Source organism: Rousettus aegyptiacus, unplaced genomic scaffold, assembly GCF_014176215.1.
Source record: "Rousettus aegyptiacus isolate mRouAeg1 unplaced genomic scaffold, mRouAeg1.p scaffold_m13_p_3, whole genome shotgun sequence".
Lineage (NCBI taxonomy): Eukaryota > Metazoa > Chordata > Mammalia > Chiroptera > Pteropodidae > Rousettus > Rousettus aegyptiacus.
Genome location: NW_023416306.1, coordinates 125,638,626 through 125,661,847, shown reverse-complemented (window position 1 = coordinate 125,661,847; position 23,222 = coordinate 125,638,626). Strand labels below are relative to the sequence as shown.

General features: G+C 33.3%; 1 protein-coding gene across 4 annotated transcripts in view; it reads left to right on the top strand.

Annotated features, from left to right (window-relative positions):
* Positions 1-23,222, top strand: part of RFX7 (regulatory factor X7) — a 99,791-nt gene that overhangs the window by 40,157 nt on the left and 36,412 nt on the right. For 2 of the 4 annotated variants that reach the window (XM_036218292.1, XM_036218293.1), the window contains exons 3-4: positions 6,277-6,310; positions 6,448-6,511. In XM_036218292.1, the coding sequence (XP_036074185.1) occupies positions 6,277-6,310; positions 6,448-6,511 (98 nt within the window). The remainder of the gene's footprint in view (positions 1-6,276; positions 6,311-6,447; positions 6,512-23,222) is intronic. The other 2 variants (XM_016158404.2, XM_036218294.1) reach the window with 1 other exon arrangement.

Genomic DNA, 23,222 nt, shown 5'->3' with positions numbered 1-23,222 from the left:
TTGAATCATACATAATGAACTTTTCTTGATGGTATCTTTGACTCAGTAAAATGTATACTCGATTTATTCATGTTATTCTGTGTATCAGAGTTGGGGTTTTTTAAATTGCTGAGTAGTATTCCATTCCATGAAACTACCGTGTTTTTATTCATATTTATATTGAACATCTTTAGGATTGTTTCTAATTTGGGACTATCGTGCCTAAAGATTCTATGAACATTATTATATAGTCTGTTTTGTAGACAGTTTCATTTCTTTTGGATAACCTAGGAGCAGAATTTCTGTGTTATAGGATAGATTTATATTTAACTACCAAGTTCTTCCAAAGCAGTTTTAACCTTTTACATTTTCATCAGAAATGTATGACAGTTGTAGTCGCTCTAAATTCTTGCCAACTTTTGGTGTTTTCAGTTGTAACCATCTTATTGAGTATATATTAATATATCACTTTGATTTTGATTTACATTTTCTTGAAGACTAATGATGTTGAACATCTTTTCATGTGCTTATTAGACATTTGTATATTATTTCTTTGTGAATTATCTATTCCAGTGGTTTGCTCATTTACCTGTCTTTATGATTGACTTATAAGAATTCATTATATATTCTGGACTTTTATCAGATATATGTTTTGCAAATGTTTTCTTTTTGTTGGTAGCCTGTTTATTATTTGATGTCTTTTGATGCATAAAAGTTTATTTTCATTTTGATGGAGGCTAATTTATTGATTTTTAAAAAATGAGTATCGCTTCTATATCCTAAGACATCTTTGTATATTCTCAGATCATGATATTCTTCTATGATTTCTTCTAGGCACTTTATGGTTTAAGCTCTTATGGTTAATTTTATGATCCAACTCAAATTTTTCTACAGACTGAGGTATGTTCGTTTGTTTATAGATATATCCAGTTATTCCATCCGCCTTTGTTGAAAGGATTTTCCTTTATCTTTTGAATTGCTTTGGTATCTCTTTTGCAAATCAGTTGACTAAACAGAAGTCAAATATCATTTATATCATCTTTTTATTGCATATAACGTTACTTTACTCTGGCTGCCTTAAGATTTGCTTTTCATCTTTGTGTTTTCATCCTTTTGACTGTGATACATCTTTGTATGGTTTCTTTATATAATTATCCTGCTTGGAGTTTGCTGAGCTTCTTGGATATGTAAGTTTATGTTTTTCCTAAAATTTGAGGGAATTCTGGCCATTTATCATTAATTTTTCTGTCTCATTTCCAGTTGTACATAGTTAGACCACTTGATATTGTACTATAAATCTCTGAAGCTCTATTTATTATTTTGAAAATCTTTTTCTTTCTTCTTTTGATTCAATAAGATGTATTGATTTATTTTCAAGTTTAGTGACCATTTTTCTGCTGTATGTGATTTTCTCTTAAGGTAACTCAATGAATTTTTCAAATTCAGATTACTTTTTAGTTCTATAATATCCTTTTTTTAAAATAGCTTTCATTTCTCAGCTGAGATTTCACCCACATGTTCATTTATTGTGACCATATTTTCCTTTAAATACTTGAACATATTTATAATTTGCTTTGAGATCTTTGTCTGCCAATTCTGACATCTAGGTCATTTAGGATTTGATTTCTGTGAGCTGCCATTTTTTTTTTTTTTTTTTTGAACTTTGTCTCTTCTGATTGTTCTGGTAGATTTTGCTTCTCTAATGGGCATTGTCTGTGGTATGTTGTAGATTTTGGATTATATCATTTTTCTCTGATGAGTGTTGATTTTTTTCTGTTCTGGTAGACACTTAGCATGGCTGGGTTCAAATCCCAACATTATCTCTCCTGTAATAGGTACCAGCAGAAGTCTCAACTCAGATCTTTCCAACTTCCAACTATTTCTTTTTGCTGGAAACTTTAGCATCTTCTCCAGATGACGGGTATCCAGTTTTTTAGATATAGTTTATACAGAAAATTTGTGGCGACTTCCTTTCTGGGATTTCATCTTTTACTTTGCAGTGGCTCTGGAATCCCAAGACTTTGTCCTCTGGCTCGTCCAATGACAAGACAGCAGATTTCTGCTTCAATCCTGAGTGGTCGGTCATTGCTGCCTGGGCTGATAAGTGCCCTCAGGCAACAGCCTCCTTCTAAATACAAATCTTACCCAATACAGTTCCTTTCTTTTAAGGATGAATTCCTTACAATTACTACCTACTTTTAGTCATTCTCTTTCACTTTAATGTTTGTTTTTATATTTTGTCTGCAGTGGGAGAAGTTTACTTCAATATAGCTTCATTATCCAAAGCAGAACATTACAATATTGAAGCATTATTTTAATTGAGTCAATCAAAGCATCCAATATTGAAGGAATATTTTAGGAAATCGTAAAACACCCATTAAGTAGAATATTACAATACATATTAAAATTTTGAAACAAAACTGGCAAACAGAATAAAGATGTCAGCTGTCTCTGCTACTCTTCACCATTAGACTAGAGATTTTAGCCAAAATAATTAGATAAGAAAAAAGATATAAAGATTGGGAAGGAAGAAAAATGTTTTAATTAATTGTAAGTGAAATTATTACCTACAGGAGACTCTACATACTAGTAGAACTAATAAGAGTTCAGGAAGACTGCTGAGTATAAAGTTAGCATAGAAAACTAATAGTTTTTTGGTTTTCTGTTTTTTGCACATCAGCAGAAACCAATTTGAACCATAATAATAAAAAAGATCCAATTCACAATTCTATTTATAAGCTATCTAGGGCTCTTTCTAACAAAATGTATGGAGGAAATTATAAGACATTTTTATGGACAGATAGAAATTCAAATTATCAATCAGCTCCCTCAGTTCAATCTGTAATAATCAGCACAGCTCAATATAAATCTTAGGACATTTGTGGAGTTGGAACAAATGAAAAATTCATGTGGAAAATTAAGGGTCCAAGCATTATCAAGACTGTTCTGAAAATGGTCAAGGATGGTCACATAGTCACATAACTAGACCTAATTTGTAAAGCACTTAATAAATTCCAAATGCAATGTTGGCTTGGGGTTAGACAGGTAGATTAATAACAAAACAGAAAAAAAATCCAGAAACAGATCCAAGTGTATATAGAAACTTGGCATAATGAAATAGGAAACAGTTGGCTTGCCAGATAGAAAAAATATATATTACACCATACTGTACACAAGAATAAATTCTAATTAGAATAAAGTAGGAAAAAGAAAAAATTAGATCAGAATAGAAAAAAAGCTTTCTTTAGAAATTTTAGAATGAAATATAGAAAGTAACACCTTTGCTAAATAGGATTTAAGATTAAAAAGAAGTCATAAAGGAATAAATAAACTCATCTCAATCAAAAATTTAATTTTAGTAAATATAATTACTACTTACATTCAGTAAGGTATCATTAACATATATCATTAACAAAATTAAGTATATGTAACAAAGGCTTAATATACAGAATACATAAATAACTACAATTTAATAAGAAATAGTAGACACCACTTAAAAATGGGCAAAAGTTATGAACCAGTGCTTTACGGAGGAGTGCTGGTTATTTATGGCCGATAAGCAGTTGAAAAGATATACGGTATTGCTAGTAATTGGGGAAATGACAAATTTAATAAATTTTTCATATCTTTTAGCTAGGCATGTTTTTAATATGTATTTTATGTGTCATGTATATATAAATCGGCATGCATATATATTTGCACAAGGTTATAGGAAAATTGGGATTGTCATATACTGCTGTTTGAAGTATAAATGGATGCAAGTACTTGGGAGAGAAATTTGGTAATATACAATAAAATTTAAAAGATACATCCACAAGCTCCAGAAAATTGCTTTCTGGATTTATAACCAAGAAATTTTTGCATGTGCATACCAGAAGACATGTACAGAGACATGTGTTGCAGCATTATTTGTAGAAAAACTTGAAAGTACATAATTGACTTTCAATAGAAGAATGAATAAATTTGATATATTCATTCAATGGAATACTTTTTAGCAGTTAAAGTGAAAGAACTTAATTTAAGTGTATCAGCATTACATAGATGTCAAAACCAATGTTGAAGAAAAAGTTATAGAATATATTCAATGTAATGGCATTTATGTAAACATGTAAAAGCTTCATTGAACAAGCATATGATGCTTATAGATATTTGTATACCTAATACAGGTATCAAAATACCAACTGGGAAAGTTAACGTATAGGATTAGCGATGGTTGTCTAGGAAGATAGGGGGAGTATAAGACTAGACAGAACAAAGGGGACTTAAACTTCATCTCTATCTTGTCTGTCCATCTCTATCTTAATACAAATATCTATTATATTTGTATTAAGTATGAAGTAAAAATAAAGGGCTAGATTATGTGATTATCAAGGTTCATATCTAACTCAGAAGTGCTTTCATTTTATTTTATAAATTTATTCTTTAAAAGGCTTTTACATGTACTTTTTAGAAATTCATCAAGTGGCTTGTGATAGGAAAACATAGTTATCCTCTTTAGATACCCCATAGAGTAGTCTGTTTCTGATAGAAGGGGAATATATTTAGATCCATAGTTTAAAAAATAGTCACATTTTCAGTTTCATATTAATTTCTCTAAAAATCCTGTCTTAAATGGTCCCAGTTTTTCCGAAGAGTTTTTTTTTTTTCATGTGGGGACTGAATGTATTTTTTGTCACTTATTCAGTCAGCAGATTTTATGGAACACCTAACATATGCCAGATGATAATACGGTAGTAAGCAAAACAGAGCCTCCTCTCATGAAGTTTAAATTCTAGCCAAGGAAGATATCCAGTAAACCTATGAGTTAATAAAAATATAAAATGACTGGTGGTTGAAGTGCAATAATGAAAAGTAAAGCAGAGTAAGAGGGATAGAGTTTTTTGTATGAGGAAGTCAGGGAAGTACTGTCTGTAAAAGATGACATCAAGCAGAGTCACAAAGGAAATGAACAGATAAATTATATGGGAGAAGAGTCTCAGCAGGTCACAGAAAAAGCCAGTGGAAAGGTCCTGCCCCCGTCTTGAGAAGCCAGTGTGGCAGGAGCTGAATTAGGTAGATTAGTAGGAGAAGAAATTAGGTAGCAGAGGGCTGGATCATGCAGGGCTTTGTTGGCCTTGTTAAAAACTATGGAGCAAAGACTGGGCTATTCTCTGCTAATGTGGTTTGAGCAGAGAATCACTCTGGCTGCTTTGTTGAAAATAGCCCACAGGATTATTGGTGATGGGGTAAAAACAGAAGCAGGGAGATCAATTAGATTATTTTTTTAGTCGTTATGAACTTTGCAATTGAACTTAATTTAGTCATACTTTGTTATTTAAAAAATGGAAATTAAAATTAAGTACAGGTATAAAGTTTTGAGATTTTTGATTGCATTAACTAAAATGAGATTTAAATGCTGGGTTTTATTTACTCTGTAGCTGTACACAAAGGCAAATAATCTACTTTTTGACATTTGGCTCTGAAACTTTATGGAAAATAATTTGGTTTGAAACACTTTACAGATTGTATTTAAACTATTTCTGGACTTTTGCATGATTTCATTGCATTTCACTTTATTGTGTTACAACAAAATTCAAATGACAGTTCAGTTATTTCATACTGGCTTCATTTATACTGAGTACATATTAAGAGTTCACTTATATTCAATAGCTCAGTTAAATTGATATATAGTGAGTTTAATGTGTTATTTATAAATGTATTCTTTTCCTACAATTTATTACCATATTAGTTAATCTTCATTATTACTTTTATGTCTAGGGAATCATTTCTTCGTGTGTGTCTGTGTGTGTGTGTCTGTGTGTATGTCTGTGTACAATAAAGAGAGGGCTGGACAATCTACTTTATTACAAGTCTTTAGAACTACAGATAATATTACACCATTATGGCTTTTAAATGCTAAACAAATCATTGTCCAGTGTGGCAGGCATACAGTAAAAATCATAATTTAATGTAAATTGTGCTCTATTTCCAAGTATAATAGTACACCTGCACTTTTATGTATCATTAAAAATTTGTTTATTCAGAACATCTGTTATAATGATACAATGTAACAACAGGTTGACTATAGCAGTAAATTCAGAAAATAGTCTTTTGCTTTGGGATTGGCTTTAGTACAGTGAATAGGAAATAGATCTTTGTTTTGCTTTGTGAAAAATGCAGTTTTATTAAGTATATGCCTATACTTAATAAGGAGTGTTACTTTTTTCACAGTAGGAAAGACTGTCATATCTGTTTGAGAATATTTCAAGATTTAATAAATTTATCATTCTTAATAACCTAACTTTTTTTTTCTTTCAGCAAAACTGTACAATCTAAAGTGGACTGCATTTTGGTAAGTAAAATAACTAATCTTAAATAAATTTCTTTTGTAATAAGGTTTTACCACTATATATTGTTTTTAAGCAAATATTTATTTTAAATATAACCCAATTTTAGTAAATAAAACTTGATATTTAATTACAACCCTAGGGGTGAACTGGCTGTAAGCTATCTACTTTCCTATATTTCATCAGTAATGAAATCACAATCTGAGGTAATTGCATGTTTTTGAAATTTACTGGCTTTTACTAAAGATCACTTAAACGTTTAGTAAAGTGGATGCTTATTTTTCTGTCCTAATAACTCCAAAACATTTGTTTAAAGATAAGATTTAAGATGTTTTGATGGATTAGTTTCATTGTGATAGCATATTTTATTATATTTGGGTTGCTAGACTTTAGGAATTTACTCCATTATAATAGTTTAAATTTAGATTGTACTTACTGAGCTCTAAGAATTTGTTTAAATAAAAGTTTTTTAAATGCTTCTATGGGTTAGTTTTTGTTGCTATAATATACTTTTAATATTTGAGTTGCTGGCTTTCAGGAATTAAGACACCATAACAGTATAAATTTAAATTAGGTTTCTAGTTCCGTAGGTTAGTTCTCTTAAACATGTGAGGAAAGAGGCATACAGCTACTGACTCTTCCATGAAATTTCTGCTGATGGAATATTACCTAGGCTCTAGAATATTCAGTGACTCTACACTGTTAGAGTCCCCCAAATGTCATCGTATTTAGTTCTCTTTCTCTATTTGTGACATCAGAACTTCCTTATAAATTAACTTTTTTTGGAAGGGGTGCGGGGGAAGGGTCTTTATTGTCTGATGTTGAAATAGCGTTTGATACCTTATTAGCTAACAGTTAGCTACTAGATAGGTGAATGAACAGTAGTTCAAAGAAGAGTTAGTTTGATCAGTTCTCCTATTCTTTCTAACCTAATGGTTGAGAAAGTGGACATACGCAGGATGCTTTCATTTATTCTGTCGTTCATTTTTTTGCCTCACAATAACCTTGTGAAGTAGGTAATATTGTCACTCCCCTTTTACAAATGAAGAAATGGATGCTTTTGCACTTACCTCAAAAAAGTTATTGAACACCTCCTAAAGCTGGCTATAAAGGTTACAAAATAAAAAAGGTATTTCCTTGCCCTCAAGAAATTCAGTCTGTTGTCAAAATAGATTCAAGTGCTGTTAAAACATAGGAAGGTGGTGACTGACTGGAATCGTGGTGAATTTATAAATTACTTTGGGGGCAGTTGACATCTTAATGACAGGTCTTCTCTATGAACATGGTATAACCGTGTTAATTGGTTAATCTATAATTTTTCTCAGCAGCGTTTTGTAGTTTTCTGTGTATAGTTTTTGTATATATTTTGCTTAAATATTCCTAAGTATTTTAAGATTTTGGATGCTGTTATGAATGACATTTAAAAAATATTATCTGTTTTATTGCTAGTTTTTATATTGACCTTGAAGTCTATAAATTTACTAAGTTCACATATTAGCTTTATTAGCTTATATGGAGAGTCCTTTGGATTTTCTACCTACTCAATCATATTGTACATGAATAAAGAAAAGTTTAATTCCATTTCAATCCGAATGTATTTTTAATTATTTTTCTCATCTTATTGCACTACTAGGACTTCCAGGACATAGGTTAATAGAAATGATGAGAGTGGATTCCCTTCTCTTGTTAATCTTAGGGGAAAATCATTCATTTGTTCACCTTACAATATTACGTTAGCAGTATCTTGTTCATGGATGCTCCTTTCAAGTTGACATGTTCCCTTCTGTTCCTGTTTTGCTAAGAAGTTTTAATCATAAGTATATGTTAGATTTTATCAAATTATTTTTCCTCACTTATCAAAATAATCACATGGTACTTCTCCCTTGTTATTAACGTGGTAAATTACACTGATTTTTTTTTAAAGAGTAGACCATCCCTGCATTCCTGAGGTAAACTCCACATGATGAATTATACTTCCATATGTTGCATTATATTTTCACAGATTGCTACATTAGATTTGTAATTTCGTTAAAGTCTCATCTGTTAATTAAGGCTTCTCTGATCTTGTAATATCTTTTTCTGTTTTCGCTATCGGAGTAATGCTGGCATTAAATAATGACGCCTTCCTTCTCTGTTTTCTGAAGGAATTATTTTAAATTAATTAATGTTTCTTTAAACATTTCATAGATTTCACTGGTGTAACCATCTGTGGAAAAGAATTTATAGGTCTATTAAATTCTATTTCTTAATGTAGTTTTGTTATTTGTGTCTTTCAAGGAATTTTTAAATTTCTGCTCTATTACTGAATTTGTTAGATGTAGTATTACCTCATTCTTTTTTTATTTTATCTTATTATTCAAATATACAGTATATCGGTTAGACATTTATATAGTTTATTACCTCATTCTTGACTGTATGATCTGTAGCAATTATCTTTCAATCCTGATAATGACCATTTGAATCTTCTTTCATTTTTCTTGATCAGTTTAGCTAGAGGTTTAATTATTTTATTGTTCTTTCCTAATATAGCAAGTTTTGGCTTCACTGTTTTTTTTCTCTTTATCAATTTTCCATTTTTCTCTAATATGTGTTGTTTATTTTCTTGTTTACTTTGGTTTCAGTTTACTTTCATTTTTGTAGCTCCTAAAATAGGAAACTTTAACCTTTTTTATTATAGCATTTTCATGCTATGAATTTTCCTCTAAACACTGGTTTAGCTGCATCACATAAATATTGTTATGTTGTGTTTTTACTATTTAATTAATTTTTTTTTAATTTTCCATTCTTATTTATTCTGGTACCCATGGGACTCTTAGATGTATGTTGATCAACTAATTTCCAAATAGTTGAGTTTTGATATATCTTAGTGAATATTTCATATGTACTTGAAAAGAATATGTATTATCATCATTGAATGAAATATTCTTTATATATCAGGTCTAGTTTGTCTTTTTTCAAGACTGATTTTCTTTTTACTTGTTATTTCTATTACTGAGAGGGAGGCCAAAATCTCTTACTTGTGCTTGTGATGTTTTTTGTTTTGTTTATTTTTGTTCTCTGATCCTGTCAGGTTTTGCTTCATGTCTCAAAGTTGTTATTGGAGCATAAAAGATATTTCCATTTTTATCACTGCTAATATTCTTTGTTTTAAAGCCTACTTTATCCGATATTATCATACTCCCTCTATCTTATAATTAGTGTTTATTTGCATGGTATATCTTCTTGTTGACATCATACACTATGTCTTTCTTATCTAGTCTGACAAGCTTTGTCTGGTAATTACCTGTATATTTAATGTATATATGTCATTTTTATATGTCTCTCCTTGTAGTGTAAAAGGTCTTTAATTTCCCTTCATTTACAAAGAGTGTTTTTACTGGAGATAGAATTCTAGATAGTTTTTCTTTCAGCATTTTAGCAGTGTTGATCCATTTCTTCTAGCTTGCATGATGACCTCCATTGAAAAGTTTATAGTCATTCATATCTTGTTTCCTTATATAGACAGCAGTACCCTCTTACTGGTGGTTTTGCTTTCTGCATTTCAGTTACCTGAGGTCCAAAAAAGTATTAAATTGAAAATTCCAGAAATAAACAATTCATGTTTTAAATTGTGTGTCGTTCTGAGAAGCGCGATGAAATTTCTCATGGTCTTGGTCTGTCCTGCTCAAGACATGAATTATCCCTTTGTCCAGCATATCTACCCTGTATAGGCTGCCTGCTTATTTGTCACTTTATAGCCATATTAGTTGTCATAGTAACTGTCATGATATTGCAGTGATTATGTTCAAGTAACTCTTATTTTTATCTAATAATGGCCCCAAAGCACAAGAGTAGTAATGCTGGCAATTTCGGATATGCCAAAGAGAAGTCGTAAAGTACTTCCTTTAAGTGAGGAGGGTGAATACAGCACAATAAGATCTTTTGAGGGAGAGATCAGATTAAGAGAGCTTTTATTATAGTATATTGTTATAATTTTTCTATTTTATTATCAGTTAATTATTGATAATCTCTTACCGTCCTCAATTTATAAAATAAACTTCATCATAGATATGTATGTATAATGAAAAATGTAGTATGTATAGGGTTCAGTACTATCCACAGTTTTCAGGCATCCACAGGGGATCTTGAAATGTGTCCCCTGCAGATAAGGGGGGGACTACTATATGAATTCATTTTTTTCTCCTGTGGCTTTTTTAAAGATTCCTTAGCAGTAGTTTTCAGAAATTTTATTATTATAATCTTAATATATTTTTGTTGTTATTTTTCGCCTGCTTATGGTTTATTAAGTTTCCTCAAACATGTGGGTTCATGTTTTTTTAATCAGTTTTTAAAAATTTCCAGCCATTCTGAACTTTTTCACTCCCTTTCCCTTCATCCTGGGACTCAAACTGTGCATATGTTACACTTCTCAGTATTTCCCCACAGGTTGCTAAGGCTATGTTTGTTTATTTCTCTTTTTGCTTAATGGAGGATATTTTATGTTTTTTTTTTTTTTTATCACATTTCTGATCTTTTCTGCCAGAGTATCTAATCTGCTATAAATCCCATTCTGTAAATTATCCATTTTAGATTTTTTTTTTTTCAGTTTCTAGAAACTCCATCTGGTTCTTTTTTTATATCCTCTATTTTTCTCCCTATTAAATCCTTGGGTATGATTATAATACTTATTTTAAAGTCATTGTTTGCTATTTATATTATTTCTGAGTCTTTTTATTCACTAATATTTTTGTTGCAATTACAAGTCATGTTTTTCTGCTTCTTTGCATATCTGGTAATTTTTAATTTAGTGTTTGTTTAGAGCCGAGTGGACTTTGTTCTCTTTTAAATGTGTGGCTGATTTCTTGGGGTGCAGGTAATTACTTATAGATTGGTTTGATCCTTTTGAGACTTTGTTTAAGCCTTTTTGGGGCAAGAATGGCATTTACTGTAGAGTTATTTTAGCTTTTTTTACTAAATGTTACTACCTCTGTGATGTCTGTGTTGCATTCCTTGAGTGTTCACTGAGATCTCTCAGTTCTGTCTCATTAGAACTTGAGCATGTCACCGCTATTTATAGTTTCTTGGTAGCTTTTTTGTCCAGCCTCTTGTAGTTTTCCTCTGCCCATACACATTTAAAATTCAGTAGTAGATTCCATATCTACATAAGGATTTGTGTAGATTTTGAAGTTACTGTTTTATCTTCCTTCCTTTTACTTTGCCTTCTCAAATACTGAGCTCTGTCTCTTTAGCTCATCAGTACTGCAGTATTCTGCTTAGATTCCCCCTCCCTGTACCACAGTTCATAAGTTGACGTCAGATGGAACCATCTCATTTGTTTCTTCATTTATAAAAAAAGTTGTTGCATGTATTTTGTTGGGGTTTTTAGTTGGCGAAGCTGGGAGAGTTGCTTTAGTATGAGGTACTACAGTTTGGCCACATGCAGGGAGGTCCATTCATAGCTATTTTAAGGATTCAGTAAAATATATAGGTCCTCTCAACCCTCTTTGTTTCCTAGTGAGTTATTTTCCACTCTTCTCCACCAAAACTATTTCATAATTGTTTAACTAGAGGTCCGAAACACGCCTCTTCTCCCACTGTCAGCATATCATCTTACTCGTTCCTTCTCTGAGAAAATAGGACCATGTAATACAGTGTAAGTATTCCACAAAATCGACACTGCTTCTTATTCTCAACTCAATAGTTGCTCACATCTGTACCTGTTCTTTCCTTCTCTTTTCTCCCAACAGACAGAAGAAATATCTGTCTGTCTGAAGGTTGAACTCTCTCTGTTTAGGCTCTAAATCCCATCTCTTCCTGTATCAGAGTCACTTCATTATTCTCTTTCTCTTGGTTTTTTATTCTCTCATTTTCTACTGGCCTTTTCCCATTAATAGTTAAATGTTTAATTTTTTCCCATCTATAATAAAAATACTTCCCACAACACTTTTTGAAAGGAGAAAGTCAAAGTTTAATAAAAAGTGTTGATTGAACTCAGCCTCCTGCTTCACCTTCCATTCAATCTTCAACCCCAGTAACTTGTCTTCTAACAGCCACTCTTCTGAAACATTTGTTTCCATTAAGGATATCATGCCCCCTTATTGCTAAATTTAACAGACAATCTCCATTCCCAACTTGACAACCCTTTTCAGTTGATCCTGTTGACCATCATCCCTTTACCTTCCTGGTTTACTATATTCTTATTCTTTTAATTTCTTAGATGCCACTCTATCCTAGTTTTTTTCCTGTTACATCTTAAGCTGTTCCTTCCCAGTTTCCCTCACAGGCTTCTCTTCCTCTACCTAAGTCCTCTGCATTATGTTTATTTGCCCTCCATCTGCACTGATGATTTCAATTAATCTCAATATACTAATGACTCATAATTATACATCCCCAACTTAAACTCCAGACCCATATATCTATCTGTTAATTGACCAGTTTTGCTATGATTATCCCATGGGTACTTTCGACTCATCTTTTTTAGAACTAGTCTCATTGTATCATACCCCAAATTCTGAACATATCTGTGTTAGTTTCCTATTGCTACTATAACAAATCACCATAAACTCCATGACTTAAAACAACACAAATTTATTATGTTTCCATTCTATGGGTCATCAGTCTAACATGATATCATTAGGATAAAATTAAGGTGTCAGAAAGGCTGTGTTCTTTTTGGAGAACCCAGCGGCGAATCTGTTTCCTTGCCTTTTCTAGTTTTTAGTAGCTGCATCCTCAAAGCCAGCAATGGCTGCTAGAGTTTTATCACTCTGACACCCTTGTTGTGTTAGTTAAATCTCCCTCAGTCTCCCCCTTATCAGGACACTTGTGATTACATTGGGCCTACTAGATAATCCAGGATAATCCCCCCATCTCAGGGTCCTTATTTTAATTGCATCTGCAAAGCCTTTTTGCCATGTAAGGTAACAGATTCACAGGTTCTGGGGATTAGAGGTTTAGGACATGAACATCTTGGAGGGCCGTTATTCTTTCCATATTACTATATTAGTGAATGTACTCACTCATCCAACCTAAAAATCTGATAGTTGTTTTTAACGTTATCCTCTTCCTCAGCGTAACTCACATGTAGTTGTTCCCTAGTCCTATCAACTCTTTCTTCTTAATTCTTCTATTTCAATCCATCCGTACTACTACTGCATTAATCCAGATCATCGTACTTGTCGGAAATACTGTAGCTGTTTTTCTGGTTCTCGTTTGTCCACTTTTATTCCATTCTCCACAGTACTCTCACAATCATCTGTATAAAATGTGAATCTGTTTATTTTATACCCTTGCTTACAAGCTTTCACTGGCTTCCCATTGTTCTAAAGGCACTGACGACCCTTCATCCTCAGGCTTCTCTTTGTTTATCCTCATCTTTATCCACTCCCTCCACAGGCTGTCAGCAAGCTGTAGTGAACAGTTTTAGAGGTAGACAAGAGAATATGTACTCTCAGTCTAGAACAACATTGTTTATTAGAACATTCTGTGGTGGTAGAAATGTTCTCTGTATGCACTATTCAGTGTGGTAGCTGCTAATCACATGTTGCAGTCGAGCACTCTAAATGTGGCTTGTGTGGCTAAGGAACTGCACGTTTAACTTAATTTTAATTAATTTGAAGTTAGCTACATTTGGCTAGTGGCAACCATTTGGGATAGTACAGGTCCAGAACAGTGGTTCTCAACCAGGAGCAGTTTTTTACTTCCAGGGGACATTTGACAATATCTGGAGGCATTTTTGGTTTTCACAGTCAGGGTGGGCTACCAGTCATCAAGTGGGTAGAGGACAAGGATGCGTTTTAAACATCTTGCAAAATGCAGGACGTCACCCCATAAAAGACTTAATCATTCAGAAATTGTCCATGGTGTTGAAGTTGAGAAACTCTGGTCTGGTGGTCTAGACTGTGCCATTTTTGGGGGAGGATGGGAGGTGGGTTAGATACCTAGTGGTATTTTAAGCTTCATCTTAGAGATCACAACTTGTGGAAAATTGTCTCTGATTTCTCAAGTCTAAGGTTTAATACATCTTCTGTCCCATAATATCCTGTGCTTACCTGTGCTTTTTTTTTTTTTATTTTTGTATTGTGCAGTCACCTCCATAATAATTATAGTTAGCATTTTTATTGCTTCCTGTGTGTAGGAACATATTCATTGGAATATGCCAGAGGCACATGAGGATGATAAATAAATGTGTTAAATATATGAATGAGTATACACTAATGAATCAATTATTAAGCACATTACAATATAAAATGTAAAGAAGTGATGCCACCTTCAATTTAGGCTTTATAAAGACCGTACATTTGTTAAAATTTTGAATTTACTTTTTGGAATTACTTCACAGTCTGCCAATAAGAACAGAGACTTACCACATTTCCTCCAGAGGAAAAGAACATTTTTTTTTTCTTTTTTGGCATTCTTTCCTTTTTTTCTGTTCTACTTAGCATAGGTATGCCCCTTCTTTCTATATTCTCCTATTAAAAGAGACAGCCTGCCTGCTTGAAGCACCCCCACTCATCCCCATAGTATAGGTGGAGAACTAAAACTACTGTACAGATTCAGGAAGGATTTAAGCAAGTGTAATGGGCCATACAGGCCAGAAACTAAGGGAAACTGGTCAGCAGTATAGCAGAATGGCTCAGAGCTAAGGCTATGGAATGAAACAGATCTGAGTTTGAATCTTTGCCCCTGCCGTTACTGCCATTATCGTCTGACTTTGGATAGTTTTAAACTAATTCACTTCTGTAAAAAGAGAGAGAGAGAGAGAAAGCGCGCCTACTGAGTTGTGAATTCGGTGAATTAACTAGTGTAAATACGGTGCCTGGCACATACCACACACGGCAGCTTCAGTTGAAGGCATTATGTGTGTAAATTGATAATGTGGATCTAATTGACTTAATTGTCACAAATTTATGTTTCTAGAAGTCTAAACATAAGTTAAGGAATATATTTTATGTCCATCACAGAATTTACCATTTAATAATGAATGCTCACCATATGGAACCACTGAGGGGAGAGCATTGAATCCCTCAGACATAGGAAGTGAAAGATGGAGAAGGTTTGGAATCACCGGCTAAAGCCATCCAGGAAGCCAGAAGGTGCATATTGTAGAACAGATGCCAGTATCAGCACTCTGGCCTCCCTCCCCCTCCAGGCCTTTGTAGATGCTCTGCCAGCTGTGCCCTTGTCAGATTTTTTCACTTGGATAATCTCTACTCCTTCTTTTGGACTCAGCTCAAAAACCTTTTCAGAAAGCTTCATTTATTTACTAGGAATGCATTCAGCTGCAGATAAAAGAAAACCCCCGCTATCGGTGGCTTTAAGAAGTAAGAGTTTGTGTCATCCTGTAAGTCCAAAGCTGGGCATTCAAGAAGTGGTGCAATAACTCAGCAATAGTCCTAAGCTCTTTCATTTTTGCTGTGTCATTTTTTGTCCTGTTACATCATTGATGGCTGCTGTGCTTGCAGGCCTTCTAAGTGCTGAAGCAGGAAGAATGGAGGAAGGGCTTTCTTCTAGGGAAGCTTTGTTTATATTTTCATGACACCTACTTTCATTCTGAAAACCCACTTCAGGAACGTCAACCTTTAGAGTAATGGCACTTGGGTACCCCTATCTGCAAGGGAAACTAGGACAGAGTATTTTGTTTTCTAGCCTTTATACAAGAGGAAGACCAAGAAGATGGTGTTTAGCAATATATGTATGAATCCAACTTATGTGCCATACCTTCTTATGTTAAGGGCCCCTGCTTTCTTGCGACCCATAAAAAGCTCTATACGTCTATTAAAGCTCTTAACATATAGTATGCTAATCACCAGATTAATCTGTCTCCTCCAAAAATAAGCTTTTGGAAGTAAGGACAATCTTTTATGGTCTTTGTATCTCCAGTGCTTAGCACTGTATATGTATGGTAAATGTAAGACACTCAGTAAAAAATTGCCAAATGATTATTCACAAACACTAATTAAAAAAAAAATGTTTAAAATGTCCATAATATCCCCTAGACAGGGAGTGTCTTTGTATTTGTTGCTATTATTATTAGCATTTATGGAATATTTATTAACATGTGCCAGACAAGTGCTTTACATATTTCATCATTCAGTTCTTATAATTTGCCTGTGAGGTTAATCTGTTATTCTCATTTTACAGATGAAGAAACAGGCTCAGACAGGTTAAGTAACTAACCCAGGGTTATAAAACTTGCTAATTGGTAGAATTAGGCTTTTAATCCAGATAGTCTGACTCCAGAGCCCAGGCTTTTAAAAACTATAATATACTATATCATTTTTTTAAGTTTCTGAAATATGAGCTTATTTGTTTTTTTTTTAAATTCTACTACTTTTTATGCTAAAAAAAAGTTCTTGAAAATAATTTTCTACTTTGAAAATTGATCTGAAATGAAAAATTAAAAGCTGGCCTCATTATCTTACTGAATTTTAGTAATCAGTAATTCTATATGCAGTCTTTTTTTTATGCAAGCAGGTTGTTTGAATGACATCTAAAAAACATATAGTATACTCATTAAACAAAATAGCGAAAATAATTCGTTATTTAAATTGGTTACAATTGGGAAGACTATGGCACTATGAAATATACTGGAAGTGAAAAATGTAACATTGTATCTATGCTATTTTTAAAGCTTAGAACTTCACCTACTGTATCAGTAAAGACAAATGAAAATATTTATAGTAGCATAATTGTAAATAATATTTTTTAATATTTTAATACTTTTGCAATAAAACAGTTGATTTTTATTTACTTTTAATAACTAACATGTCTTAAATTTCTCATGAGTTGTAACAATTTTATATCTATAATGCCATTGTACCTTTGTAAAGCCAATCCAATTATATTTTTCATAACCAATTTAATAGTCAAGGCAAAATCTTACCCTTGAAATATCTAACACCAGATGATTAGCTATACCTCAGCAGAATTTGAAAGCTGCTCAGTCCATATTAAATAGTCTACATGTCTTAGCTGTAGCAAGATCTAAAATGTGAGAGAAAAAAATCCCGACTATTTGGTATAGGAATTGCCTGGTTTGGTAAGTGTCAGCCATAGGAGGATGGGAAATAATAGTCTCATATGGTCCTTGGAAGAGTAATTCTATAGAATGTTAATATGTTATGCAAAAAAAGTTTCCAAAAGTCAAATATGTTTCATGGACTCTGGAATAAAAGGTGTCTGCAGAGCTGTTATTAATATGCTGCTGTATATCATGAATCTTATCAAATATTTAGTGTGTTTTGAACTTTTTTTCCTCATAAAACTTCTCATGTAACTGGTGTTCTAGGGCATACTATTTGAGAAGTGATTGGTAAAATCTATACGTCAAGTTTCTAAAATAGAGAAATTATTCCCCATGTGTTACCATTTAGAACTACCAGGATGTTGAGAACTTCTTGTTTATATTACTGTTTTAGGTGTGTATACCACCAGGAAGCAATCTTCCTACCAATTCTAATTTTCAGTGCCCCTAAATTGATTAGTTCTGCTTTAGAGTTATTAGAACTAATAACAGTTAAAAGCGGCGGTGGATGACCCTATATTTTGTTCCTGCTAGGAGTGGCTAATGTAAACATTAAAACAAATAATATTCACCTTGTCAGGAAGTCAGCTGAAAGCAAGAAATAAACTATTTCTCTCTCATGGACCAGACAATTTAATAGTAAGATTATAGAGATGAGAATAGATAGTCTTTGTTTACTTTTCCTCCATCAGCTGGAGAGATACAAGCCTTAAAACAAGGAATAAGGGAAACCCGAGTATTTTAAATTCATTTAATTCCAGTTAGCCCACTTTCAGGGCTAACTGACCAATGTTCTAAAAGAGGATTCATATCTTTACAGCTACTTCTAAGTTTAAAAAATGCAATAGCCTGATACAACAACTGTTTTATGAGCATGCTCTACTCTGCGCCTCGATGGCTAAGTAAACTCACCTGGGCAAAAATTGAACATGTCCATCCAGGAAGTTGCTTGTCACAACTGAGTCTGTGGGCATCCTGACCCTAAGTCACCTCTACGGGGATAGGGTTTATTTGTGAGCTTTGATCAAAGGAGGGCTTTCTAGGGTAACCATTAGGAGAGAGAAGTCAAAAGATGAGAGGTTGCCAGAATGCCTGTTCTTTCTGGAGGGCTAGAGAAACTTGAAACTAGGTGACAGATGCCATCATGCAGGTTATTCAATAGTGAAATAGGTTCCCTCTGAGGGGAGAACTCCAAGTAGGGTCCTCCTGTAAGGTATCGACTTAAGAAATGTCCAAAACTGTAGAGAATTTTTGTGAGTTTATTTGAGCCAAACTGACAACATATGCTGGGAACCAAGATCTCAAATACTCTGGAGAATAAGTTTGCCCAATGTTGACATTTTTTAAATTTCAAATTGGTCACCATGTTTCAAAATTGAAATTTCCAAATCAGATGAGTTCACAGAAAAAATTAGGTGTCTGGTTTCTCTAGAAAACTTAGGACACTAAGTCCTTATTTCTGCATAACAACAGCTGGCTAGACTTTGGTAGCAGATATCCCTTTCAAACATGGTGTGTACTCTCCAGTGTTCTCAGTTTCTTCCCTGTGTTTAGCTCCTCAGGATTGACATCTTTGTTACCTATAATCTTTAATCATTTGCATGCACTACCTGTTTGGCATTTGCCTTTGTGATCTCTGTGTTAGATTCTCTTGGGGCAAGGCAAGGATCTTCCAGGAGCCATTGTTTACAGGGGTGGGAGAGCTATCATTGTATTCATGAAGACAGAGAGTGAGAAGACAGCCTCTATTTTTGTCTCTTAGTATTGTGGCCTCTCTTTACTGTGAGTTCTTTCTCTGGATGGCCGTTACAACTGCCAGTCAACAGCAAGCAAAGTAAGATAGGGGAAAGAATAATGTTAACTCTTTTGAAAGTCTTTCCTGCTGGTGAGCCACTGTGCAAGACTTTTTATCTTCTTACTTCCCAATGAAACTTTCCTTGACCACTCTAGATTAAATTGTATCTCCTTCCAACACTTTTTCTTCATAGCATTTATCATCAACATATAACATATGTTTTACTTTTAATTTTTTATTGTCTGTGTCCCTGGTATTAAAATGTAAGGTCATGCCTATAACATAGTAGGCACTCAGTGCTGAATGAATAAATGAATGAATGATCTCATTTAATTTTTAAATTTTCAAGTCTATCCCAAGGTTAATGTTTTAAGTTAGAAGCCAATTCTTTTCACGTGCCTACTGCTGAACTGATTGGATGGTAACTAAAAGACATGTGAAACATTAGGGTATAGAATATCTGCTTCCTGAGAACCAGACTAGTATTATTAGAGTGGGACTTTTTAAAATTGATGACACACTCTGAGAAATAAATTTGAGTAACTCGATCAAGGAATAATTCTCAATGAGAGGCACAACTCCTCTTTACCTTCCGGAGGTATATAATAAATACATCATTGAAGGGACACTTATCAGGTATATACAGTTTGAAAAAACTTCCTCTCTTTTCTCCTTTATAGGAGAAAGCACTCTTTTCTCACCTCAAGTCCTTGCTATAGTGGATGCTAAATGATGACTGGGATCAATTTACTCACCCAGACTTGACTGAAACTGAAAATTTCATTTGGGATATCTAATTAAAATTTTGTTTGGGATATCTAACTTAAAAAAGGCTTTTTGTTAGAATAGAAGATAAGGTTTATCTTGTGTGGCAGTGGAGTTACTGTTAGTAAAGATCTATTTCAAAATCTGCCTTTTTCCTTTCAGTCACTTGGTGGAGAAGAAATGGGTAACTGGAAAGAAGGAGCATTTTTGTGTGGAATTTAGTTGGGGGAGAAAAAACTTGACAAAAGGGCTGGATTTAAAAGCCATGGGTTTTTTTTGTTTTTTTGTTTTTGTTTTTGTTTTGTTTTTTTTGTTTGTTTGTTTTTTGAGTATTACAAAAAGAAATAATCTGTATAAGGTCATGCTATTTGGGGGATTTTTTGAACCCCCTTTTTTTAAAAATAAGCATATGAGTTATTTTAACCTCTTTCATTGTGGGAGGACAGTATAGGTAATGTTTTTGTTTTTTTCCCTCCTGTTAGGGACTCAAGTGGACTAAATTCTAAATTGCCATTAAGGCCCAAATTGTGAGTTCTGGTAACTTTTCTGTGTCGTAATTAAAAATAAAAAAGCCCTAATCATTGTCAGCTAGCTTTCAGATTTATTTTATTGTCACAAAGAGGAGTAGGAAAGATTATCATGGCACTCTCTCACTGTTACCTGAAAGAAACTCCATTTTCATCAATATTTGTATATCCAAAGAATGACATAATACACACAAATGTGCTCTGATAGAAAACAAATGAATTCTTATAGTCACCTAGTTTTTCTATCTTTGCATTTTAAGTCATTTCAGACTTACAGATAAGTAGACAAAGGGAGAAAAGAGAAAAAGTTACTAGGAGCAAAGACAGGAATTAAAGAACTAATTGTTCCTCTCCATGGCCTACTTCATTGAGGTTACTAACTTTGTAATTTTGAAGAATCAGAAATTCAGTTTTTTGAAAACATAATAATAGATGGGCTCTTAGGGACCATCCTTCCTTTTCATGCTAAAAAAGTGAAAAACAGTGACTACAATGATCTAATAAACCTTATTATTCTTTCTAGCGTCCCCACTCCTATCGCTAACCGCTAGTGGAACCCTAAAGTCTTTTGAGACAGCACACAGAAATATTGATAATGACCCAAATGATCCAGAGAAATATTATATGATCATTCCATGATGGTCACTTATTATAGAATTTAACTATGGACAGAGTTCTTCCTATTTCAAAGGGATGTAAATCTATGGGTTTATGTACCCTCTGCTTATTCAGACCCTAGTACCTTGCAGTATGAGTATTTTAGCAGTATGCCCTTATCTCAATGTTTTATTTGATCTTTAGTTGTTTGGGCACTTCTGTAGCCTCGATATTTGCTACCATGTAATTCATTATTTCTGTTTCAGAGATTCAGCTTCCTTTTTTATCATTAAGCCCTGAAAGTCAAAGTATATGATAGAGTGCATTCATAATAATGATCACTGTTTAGATACAATCAATGTCCTTAGAATGCTTTTTTCCAATTTTATGTGCAGAACCTTTCTAATATACACAGCATCTACTCAGAAATATATATCTACCTTGGAGTACGAATTTTCCAGTGCTTACATTGCATCGCTCAGAGCTTCTTGAAGTTCAAATTCCTCTAGGCTTGATTGTAGTTCATGCAAGTTAAAAGTAGTTTTTTGTTTATTAGTTTGTTTTCAGATAGTCATGAATTCTCTAGGTCACGCAGTAGAATTCATTAGAAGAAAGTGAGAAATAGATTTCAAGTTTTGCAGAAGTTTGCTGGTCAGCCTTGCTTCAGTTTTTCTTAGCTGTCCCCTGGTAACTAAGAGCTTTCAAATGGACTCAGATCGTATTTCTTATCTCAGAGCAGAACATTTTGAACAGAACATAAACCATTTTCATTTTACATCTCATTCAGTAGGTTTATAAATAGAGAAAATCCTCACAATAATACAAGTACAACAAAATTACACTTACTTGATTTGTATGTTCTAGGACTGAGCATAGAAAAATAATTTCCCCTTTTATTATATACAGTAGGCAGCTCTCAAAAGAACCCCACACACACACACACACACACACACACATCATGCTTCTCATAGTAGGTTAGGAAACTGAAAATTAAGAATTCTGAATAAGCATTGAAAAACATAGTCCTCAGACCTTGACCTTTTCTGTCTTCCTTATTCAGTCCTGTGGGAAGACAGTTTTTACAACTTCTGAGACCTGAGAAAATAGAATACCGGGTATGTTGATTGTTTTCATAAATTAAAAAAATAACTTATAGAATAACGTTCTGCCGTCTCCCTTTTGGTCCTGTTGTCACTGACTCTAGTGAAGATAGGGCCTTTTAGAACTGTGCTGCTGAATCAGTGCCACCGAAGGGGAAAGAAAATTAGATTGTTTTCATGTTTTGGTTTTTGGTTTTTGGTTTTTGGTTTTCATTTTCTGTTACTGTTTTTTTTTTTTTTACAAAATCAAGGTCAATTATGATTATCCCATCAGTGTATATATTTTCCCTCCATACATAGTAACTTAACTGAAGAAACAGTCAAACTGGAGAATTTAGGTTTCTGGATTTTAAGCTGACTGTTCTAAATACAAATTAAAAAAAAAAAATTTAAACCTTTTTCTGATACCAGTTTGAAAAGTAAAGTTTAAAGAACTAATTATGATACCCTGTTGGTCATCTTTCATCAGAATTCAGTCATTGCCAACCTGGATGATTCTTGAAAGGTGTTTAGACAACTCAACAGTAGAGTTTCTTCTGGAAATAAAAATAACACACATTGGATGTAATTTCACCATCAAGGATTTACATGAAAACTCCTCAGTTAAGTTTTGTTACTGTCTTTATAAGCATCAGTCCTTCCCCAAGTTTGTGAACTTGGAAAAAAAATTCCCTGAATAACACGTGAGAGGAAATTCTCACAACAGGAAACACGTCACTACAGAGAAATTTACGTCAAACGGGAAAAATCCTTTTTTATTAACATTTGAGAAACTGTAGAGTAAATCTAATTTAAAACAGTCCCCCAACACAGGAGATCTCTCCACTCAGCCTACTTTATAACTGTATTCTATGCCAGTAAATAGTGGGAACATATTTCCTTACCATCTGTTTGAAGGCCTTCAAGTTTTAGTAATAAGACATTTAAAATTCAACCTGGGTCTCTGCAATCCATCTGGTGTGTATTGACAAATCAGAGGCAGATGTCCTAAGCAGATAAGCAGAAACATCAAATATTAACTCTGTTTTTGAAATATAGAATATTGTTTCAGGTATTTTTTTTCTTTATGACAGAAGATGACAAATGGAAAGTTACACATTTTGTTGTCAAACCTGGGAAAAGCTTTTA